At 33.5% G+C, this 9,069-nt stretch overlaps 1 protein-coding gene across 3 annotated transcripts; it reads left to right on the top strand.

The window, feature by feature from the left end:
• The first annotated feature begins 1,351 nt into the window (after positions 1 to 1,351).
• On the top strand, positions 1,352 to 6,146 carry LOC113864592. Of its 3 annotated transcripts, none has more exons than XM_027498482.1 (15): positions 1,422 to 1,689; positions 1,778 to 1,911; positions 2,025 to 2,174; positions 2,341 to 2,458; positions 2,624 to 2,963; positions 3,366 to 3,579; positions 3,734 to 3,823; positions 4,000 to 4,255; positions 4,411 to 4,527; positions 4,927 to 5,024; positions 5,106 to 5,153; positions 5,254 to 5,364; positions 5,467 to 5,557; positions 5,650 to 5,853; positions 5,914 to 6,039. In XM_027498482.1, exons 1-14 carry the CDS (start codon positions 1,458 to 1,460, stop codon positions 5,748 to 5,750), a joined length of 2,100 nt encoding a protein of 699 aa, XP_027354283.1. In that variant the 5' UTR covers positions 1,422 to 1,457; the 3' UTR covers positions 5,751 to 5,853; positions 5,914 to 6,039. The 3 variants fall into 3 exon arrangements, with proteins under 3 accessions (XP_027354285.1, XP_027354283.1, XP_027354284.1); XM_027498483.1 differs by having other exon boundaries at positions 2,624 to 2,784; positions 2,824 to 2,963; positions 4,411 to 4,523; positions 4,920 to 5,024; positions 5,650 to 6,035; XM_027498484.1 differs by having other exon boundaries at positions 1,352 to 1,689; positions 4,411 to 4,523; positions 4,920 to 5,024; positions 5,650 to 6,146.
• The last annotated feature ends 2,923 nt before the right edge of the window (positions 6,147 to 9,069 follow it).

Genomic DNA, 9,069 nt, shown 5'->3' with positions numbered 1-9,069 from the left:
ATGGGCTAGGAATGGAGAGAGCCAATAATATAAGGGTGAATGAATTGGATATGAAAAGAAGATAGAAGAGGGAGTTAGGGGGATTCAAATTCTCTCCAATTATGGTAGAAACAATGCAAAAAATGACAAAAAAAAATTTATGCAAAATTAACTTAAGCGAATTTTGCTAGCTTAAGCGAATTTTTGCAGATTTGCTTAAACTAATTTTGCATCTTCTCTCTCAATCTTCTCTTTTCCTTCTCTTCATGTCTAACACTCCCTCCTCAATTTCCATATTCAACCCTCTTTAACCTCCATATTCAACCTTTTTCCTTTTCTCATACCCCACTTTTCTCTTCCTTTCACTCCATCCATAACTCCTTTCTTCCTCTTCTCACTCTCACCCTACCTCATACATATATCTCTCTCTCTCTTTCTTCTATATCCAACTCTTCACCCTTCTCTTCTTTCACCATCATTTTTATACCACCTGCTCTCTTTATCTCCATTTATTCTCAGCCCTTTTTTTTTTCATACTCAGCCTCCATATCTTCAAATGCACAAAATTCACTTAAGACAAAAAAATTCGCTTAAGCTAACTTTATTTAAAAAATAAAATTATCGTTTTTTACATTTTTGTTTAAAGGAGTTTGTTTATTTTTGCTTTTTCGCTTAAGTTAAAATGGAACTAGATATTCTGTTCTCACCACAAATGGAGAAAATCTGAATTCAAAGTTAGGGTGGAAAGAGAAAGAGAAGAATTAAGTATGAAGTGAGAGGTGGAGAAGAAAGAGTTGAAGAGATTGTATAAAAAAAGGATAGAGTTAAATATAAAAGTTATAGTAGAAGTCTGAAACATATGAGAAGGGACAACAAAAGTTTGGGAAGGAAATACAAAATTCTTAAATCAAATTTAAAATTTACTTAAATTTTACATAAACTTTTGTTATTTTCTTTACTTAAACACTGAAAATTTAGTTCATAGAAAGAAAATTTGTATAAAAAAGGATTTGAGAAAGAATTAATTTTTAAAATATATTAATTTAAAAATTTGTTTTAAATAGTATTATTTAAGTAAACAAAAGCCAATTTTTACTTATTTTAATTTTTAATTTAGAAATGATAAAATTGCAGGCCCCACGAAACTACAGAACAAAGTAATGATTGGTTGAAAACTTTGAGGCTATGCTTGAGATTTATTATTCCATCCCATTGCCTGCCTTGTAAAAGAAAATTCCGTACAAGTAGAGTGGCAACTGGCAAGGGCCCTTTTGAACTTCTGGTTAACAAATTTTCCATCCATATTTGTCCGCCACAATTTTATTCACCGAAAATTCGTAGCCTCGAATTTTGAATAAAGAGTGTACACACACATCTCTTTTTTCGTTTGTTCTAAATTGAAAAAACAGATTATTTAATTAATTAATGCAGTCACTCAACCCTGCAGCTCGCATCTTCTGATTCTTCTGCTTTGCCTCATGACTCTCCTCACTTTCCCTCGCTTTCCTTCCCATTTTCGCTCACTTTCTTCCTTCCCAAACACCCGCTCCTTCCCTTCAACTCGGCGCCACTGCTCAATGACGGCATCTGGAACCGCCATTCTGTGGTTCAAGCACGACCTCCGAACGGACGATCACCCTGGACTCCTTGCAGCCTCCACTTTTCCTTCGCTGGTTCCTATTTACGTCTTCGATCACCGTGTTCTTTCCCGTCAGTAACTAATTTTAACTCACTGCCACTCGTGTTAGTAAACTCAAGATCGCAATCCAATCTTACGACGACGGCGATTGCGTTGCAGGTTTTTCCGACGAAACGCTGGAACTAGTTCTGTTCGCCGTGGGAGATTTGAGGAAATCGTTGAAGGATCGCGGTTCTGATCTAATGATCAGGTTTGGCAATGCTGAGAACGTGATTCTACAACTTGCAACAGAGGTTGTTACATTGTTAGTTAGTTAGTTAGTTAGCATTTACATTGCATTGCTTAATTTACAATCCATTCATGCCGTTCCTTTTGTTAAATGAATTCATCGCTCAGAACGGAACAGATTAAAGCCACTTGTGTCTTTGCTGAGCATGAGGTGGAGTATGAACTCCGCGTAATAATGGATGAGGTGAAACAGCGTTTAAAATTGGTCACAGTTCCACAAGGGACTCCAAGGATTGAATTATGGCGAACTCCGTTTTATGATGTGAAGGTAGGTCATAGGTGGTAGGTTATTAGTGACTAATTGTGTTTCCTACGCTCATTTGGCTTGGTTTAGTTTATTATATAAAATGTTGAACTCGTGTTTGGTTTTTGAGTAATTCGGTCATGTATCTTTGATTGTGTTATTATTACTGTTTACTATTATTGTTAAATAGGATCTGCAAAACCTTCCTGCATCATATAATGACTTTAAGAAACTTCGGCTCTCTGTTACTACTCCAGTTCAGATTTCGGTGACAACGTTACGTGGAGCAGACATGGAATTGGATTGGGGTGAGTTCCACGGTGAATGGCTTTGCTTATCAGGATGCTTCTTTTTGTTTGTTGTCCTTTTTTGGAAGATTATTGGATATGCGACTTTTTCTTTTCATAATCAATTTAATTGCATGTACTCTATAATGTTGCTAAAAGTTACGTAATAATTGTTAATTGAATTAGGTGCTCTTCCCACGTATGAGGATATAAAGGAATTTATGACTAGCTACCAACGGAAATTGGGTGAGAATTGGAGTTTAATTAAGGAGGCTTCGGCTGAAACCTTTTTACACGGGGGAATTTTGAAGCCTGGCGAGAGCAGTGAAAGTTATAGCTTTAGACAAATGCAGTTAAGGGAACCCAATGGATATAGCTCTAGACAAATGCAGTCAAGGGAACCCAATGGATCTGTTTTTGTGACACAAAAAGGAAATGTTGTAGGAGGTGGAACAGACAATGTACTGAATGCATTGGCTGCATATCTGAGATATTTGGAGGGAACAGCTCGTGATGACTGGCAAGAGTATGTAGTGACAACTTGCTTTTTGAACTTCTTGTTTTTTTTTTTTTTTTATTTTGGTAAATTCTTGAAGAGTCTGGAGGCTGAGTAGTTTTTATAGTTGGTTTCGATTTACTATATTCATTTTAAGGAAAAAGGAAAAAAACTCAATTATAAAAAGCATCATTGTATAATATTTCCCTTTTTTGGTTTTTTTTTGGTTCTGTTTGTAAACTTTCCTTCATTCTTTTATTGCTTTCTGTTTCTCTGTACAGTAAGAAGGGCTAAAAAGTGTTGTGCATTGCCTGTGCTAATACGTGTTTAGTCTTTGTTTTATTTGCTAAGTATCTAAAATGTTGCTATTGAAGTCATAAAATAAAAATAATTATATGTCATGAAATGTTCCTTCATCTTAAATTTATGCAGGGTACATGAAAAAGTGCGTGTTTTCGAGAGTCGGAATGGAGCATCATTTATTGGACTATTCGGTCCTGCCCTATCGCTTGGCATTATATCTACAAGAAGAATACATTATGAAGCTACCAAATATGAAAAAGAACGAAATGCAGGATTTTTATCTCCCTTTGGATATTCAGCTGCCACAATTGCAGCAGCAGTTGACGCTGTGTGCTCAATGGAGGTGCTAGTTATAAGTGTTATGCTATGTTAGAGTACAAATTTAATGTGCCTCAGTGATTTAGCTGTCTTATCTGTAATAACAGGGTTCGTGCCTCGACCTTTTTCTTTTCTTTTTCTATCAGATGATTGATTTGTATATTCTTTTGGTGTCATAGTGGTATTGGCTTCTGGCTTTGAGAAGTCAGATAACTAATGATGGAATACACTCAACACGGATATGGAAATGGAATGGATTTCTTATCCAGGTACTCAATCGATTGGCTCATGGCATTGTTTGATTGCCCATTAAGTCCCCTTTTCAAAAGCCCATTCAATTTTCTTTTCTCAGTGAAATGAGTTAAGAACCTGAAATACTTAGTATAACTTAAGTAAAATATTTATAAATTCGCTGCTAAGTTCTTGTTTAAATTGTTTTTCTCAGTATACAGTTGCTGGTGAAGATGGTCCTGCTGTTCTTCTTGTGCATGGTTTTGGTGCCTTCTTGGAGCATTTCCGTGACAATATACATGGTTTAGCTGAAGCTGGAAATCGAGTTTGGGCTATCACTATTTTAGGATTCGGCAAATCAGAAAAGCCAAATATTCTATATACTGAACTCTTGTGGGCTGAATTATTGAGAGATTTTATTGTCGATGTTGTCCGTGAACCAGTCCACCTTGTTGGCAACTCAATTGGTGGTACGATTTAAACAAAATTGGGTACCTTGCCACACACAAAAAAAACTCTGTCCTTTTCACACATAAGCACACTAACTTGGTTCCTGTGTGTGTGTATTGCCTGTTTATTGTTGCTCTTGTTGATGAGTTAATCAAATAATTATTTTTCCCTCCAGGTTATTTTGTTGCTATTGTTGCATGTATTTGGAGTGTTTTGATCAAATCCATTGTCTTGATCAACAGTGCTGGCAATGTCATCCCAAGATACTCATCAATACCATTGTCTACAGTAAGTGTAACTGAGAACAACTGAAGTGCATACAACACTTGCAAGATGTTTTCTTTTTGGCTTGCCCGAAGAGCTGAAATTTGCTTCTTGATTCCATTGATGTGTGGCATCTGCTTATTAGGACTGTTAAGTTTTTAATAATGTATAATTTGTTTATCCCCTGGCATGGAAATTCGATCCCTAGATTTTAAAATCCTAGTCTTCAACCGAAATGTATCATGCCTTTGTAGTTTTCTTGAATAGAGAGAAGCATCCAAAGGTGCATAATATAATGGTAAATGGATCTTGAAGTTGGGATTTTTTTTAATTTCTTGCTACAATTTGGCATTGTTTTATTAGAAGTACAGCATGATTAGTTTCTTCTAATCTAAATTGCGTTTTTGTGTACTTCAAAAGATTCAAGATAGACAACCTTCAGGTGCTTCTTGGTTGGGTTCTCGTATTCTTCTATTCTACTTGAGGCTAAGAACTCAAGAAATAGTCAGAAAATGTTATCCAACTGTAAGTGTAATATTTGTCGCTGATTTTCAAATCTCATAGGTACGTTTGTGCCGATGGTGCCTGATTCTGTTTGCTTTGCAGAGGGTTGAAAGAGCAGATGATTGGCTCATAAATGAAATGTTAAGAGCAGTATCCTCTACTTCTAGAATCCACATTATTTGTACTGCATCAGGTTTTGCATTCAGATATACATATAATTCTTTTTTTGCCCCTCCTTGACATATTTAAGTCATATGATCCTGGTGTGGTCGTGGTCATGGAAAGCATCTTTAGCTTTAATCTTTCCATACCTCTTAACTATCTTCTTGAAGATGTCAAGGAAAAGGTTCTAATTATACAGGTATTATAACGTTGATATGAACTATTATGGAGAGAAAAAAAGAAAGAATTATATCTGAGTACTCTGATACTCATATATTGTTACTGATTTCTTTTTTGTCAGGGGATGAAAGATCCAATTTCTGACTCCAATTCCAAGGTGGCCATGCTTAAAGAACACTGTGATGGGGTTATTATTAAGGAGTTAGATGCCGGTAGCTAGAGTTTTTTATGTTTGTACTTCTATATAATAAGGTGCCTTAGGCTTTGTTTCAAATTGACCCATTTTCCCCCCTCGACATTGCAGGCCATTGTCCGCACGATGAGGTGCCAGAACGAGTGAATACTATCATTTGTGAGTGGATACTTGGCGTGGAAAGTAACATTGTGGCAGGGTGTCGAGGGTAAAACTTATTGGTATCTAGCAACTGTACATACTAAACATTCCTGCATGGTATTACTGTACCCTGCATATTAACCCACCAGTACAACGCCTTGTTGGTTACTGGATCCAACACTGAGTTAATCCAACAGCCTACAAAAATGGTAAACAATATATGTTGCCTGTACATGCGCTATAAATTTGTAGAGTTGGCCTTCCTGCATTTTTGTTTTGTAACACCCCCCCCCCCCCCCCCCATTTATTTATTTGTTTTTTGTTCTGTTCTGTTGCGTTCGTCATCTCTGTCTTTTCCTCCTCATGTATAATCTTGGTTATTTCATAAATGATGATGAGGATTACCATGGTTATTACGAAGGTGGTGGTGGTGGTTATTATTAATATTATTATGGATGAATATCCAGACTAACTGTGGAGTGGAAGTCTTCCAATTCGAGCCCGATGTTCAACACTTGAACGTCCTACGCATTGCAGCTGGAAGAGTTCTAAGGTCCAACATATTCAACGGTAGTTCCTTCTGGGATGCTTGGGTTGGGGCTGCCATTGCTTATATTTTCCATAGATTTCTTTTTGGGCGTAGAGAATAACCAAACATAGAATTCACAAGCTGCTAGACTAAAGATTCAACATAACATTCGAATAAAGTCAAACTATCGTTAAAAAACCTAAACTAAAATAGAAAGTACATTTGACCAAAATAAATAAAAATAGAAAGTACATAATTTTGAAACTTGTAATTTTAAAAAATGGTTTAATTAATGAAATTTTGTTTTAATTATGATTTCTTTATATTTTCTTATACTTCATGTTGATCGAAGAGATATAAATATTTATTAAAATAATTAAAGAAATTGAAATTTTTCTTTGATTGAATAATTAATCAAAGAAAAAATGATATGATACAATCTTATAAAATATTCTGCATAAAAAACAGAGGATGGATATAAAATACATGGAGAGGGTTAATATAAAATCTTATAAGATTTAACTAGTTGGTAGGACTGGACATCGATTGGTTTTGGACGGGTTTGCGCAAAAAAGAACAGTGGTAACTCATAAAATTATATACCAATTTAGTCTGAATGGATTGTCAGGTTGATTGAATTTGAAGTGAGGTGGGGAGATTGATACGGATTATAACAAAAATATTTGGAAAACCAGATTTTGTTAGTCCTGCCATTAAAAAATGAAGCTATATCCATCGGTGACGCCCACTTCACCATTGCGTACGACCCGAACCCACCAGCAGAGGAAGTTGAAGTCATGGCCCAATTATAGATTTTTGAAGGAACTATAAGGCTGAAGGTGAGACTATGAAGATTGGGTTTCTAAAGAAGGTGGATTTAGAATCAAAGTAGAATAGGGTAAAAAATGTGAATCAATCGAATGCAAATAGTGGTAGTGAAAGCTAACAAATAGTGCCTACGTATCTATATTGGGAAACTTATGAATTTTGAACTACTTGTTATTGCCATTTGTCATAGTTTACTGGAATTTGCTTGGATCAAAAGAAAAAAGAAGAAATTATTTTTTATGACCCAAATACCTGTGAACATTAATCTTAATTACCTCAAACTAATTTACGAAGTTATCCTTTTTTATATTTGGGGGAATCATGGTGGTTCTAAATTATATACATAATAAGTTCATATGCAAATATTTTTCCCTCGGTTGAATTCGGGTATCGACAATTTCAAATTTTTACACCTGTAGCCACCCAAATTTTACCGAATAGCTTGATAAATTTACCCATCTAAAACCACTGTGAATATAACTTGTTTTTGTTACTTTTTCTACTGTTCGATCTTATCGGTTATGTGCAGGTATACTATTTCTACTCACTCCTACTAGTTGGGAGAGTGAAAAAAAAGCATAAAAATATTTTGTTTTATAAGATAAGAAAATATTATAATGTAAGATGGGATTTAATATTAACCTGCACAAGATGGAATTGGAAAGCTAGCTGCGACATGTTTCAGTTCGGGAAGCTCTCAAACACGAATGACGCAGACTTGTGTAATAGGGTGTATTTACACGTACAAAATATGGATAGAAATAGATTAGGTTATGTTATGTTTTGCTAAATAGTTTTGGCTTATTTAATTATTTTGAAACTTAAGTCTAATAGATTATTTATTATAGGCTTTATTAAGCTTAACCTGACTGCAACATGCAACCCAAATTAAGGCCCAAACCAAACCTTCCCAGCTCAGCAGCAAAATGTAGGAAAGTTAGTTATGTTTGAAGGTGATGTGGCTAAGGATTCAGAAGAAGAGGTCACAAGGAAAAAGCACGAGAGCAAAGCATAAGAACGTTTTATCAGACGGCTATGCTCATTGAGAAGGTTATGCGTGTGGTAAGCCTTTTTTATGGTGATTCTCTTCTTCTGATTATCGGACGAAATTCTAACTTGTTCTTTTCCTACCTTTTATGTGATAGGTTGCTGACCTTGATTATTAAGCATTTTCTAGAATAATTAAATTGAATTGTCCTATTGTTGATTTGTTTCAATTATAAATTATTTTTATTTGGTTACACTTATAATAATATATACAAATCAAAGTTTTGTTAACATAATTTTCATTTTAATTCAGTTGTATTTTGGTAGTGAATAATAGAGTCATTACATTATCTTTTTTAAAAGTCTAATTTAGTTCATTAACTTTTTTAATGATTTATTTTGTATTAAGACATTCAAGTCATTGATCGTCTTTATAAATATGTTATTAATTAAATTCAATGATGATTAATCATTTACATGTGTAAGGCTAATAAAGTAAATAAAATTATTTTATTACTCTCAATTAAAAAAGATATTTTATTAGCCTAAAAATAAAAAAAAATAACAAAAAAGAACTTTTAATATAAACAAGTTTGTAAGAAAATGATAAATGAGACAAATTAACAATAGACTTAATCAAAACAACATAAATTTAAATAAGTGTTACGCATATAAAGTAAGTCAAATAATGCAAAAGACTTTAATAAACTAAGTTAAAAAAATATATAGTAGAAACACTTTTTAATTCAAAACAAAAAAATACGTTTCTAATTTAAGATTTTATTTATTTTAAAAATTTATTTATTTAATATAATATTATATTATATTTTTATATAAAATTATTTAATATATTATAAATTTTATAAATTTTAAATAAGTTATTCAAAGAGGCCTAATACATATTTTTTTTTTAAACTTAAGTCTCATTTATTTAATTAATTAAATCTTTAAAAAATTTAGCTCCAACTTAATCTATTTTTATTCTTAATTAAGAGGTATAATAGCATTAAATATTTTTCTTTCTTAGCAATTTATCAATAAAAATG

This window comes from Abrus precatorius, unplaced genomic scaffold (assembly GCF_003935025.1).
Source record: "Abrus precatorius isolate BTA unplaced genomic scaffold, Abrus_2018 Scaffold4, whole genome shotgun sequence".
NCBI classification, from domain to species: Eukaryota; Viridiplantae; Streptophyta; class Magnoliopsida; order Fabales; family Fabaceae; genus Abrus; species Abrus precatorius.
Note: the sequence above shows the minus strand (reverse complement) of the source record. Positions and strands in the feature narration are given on the sequence as shown.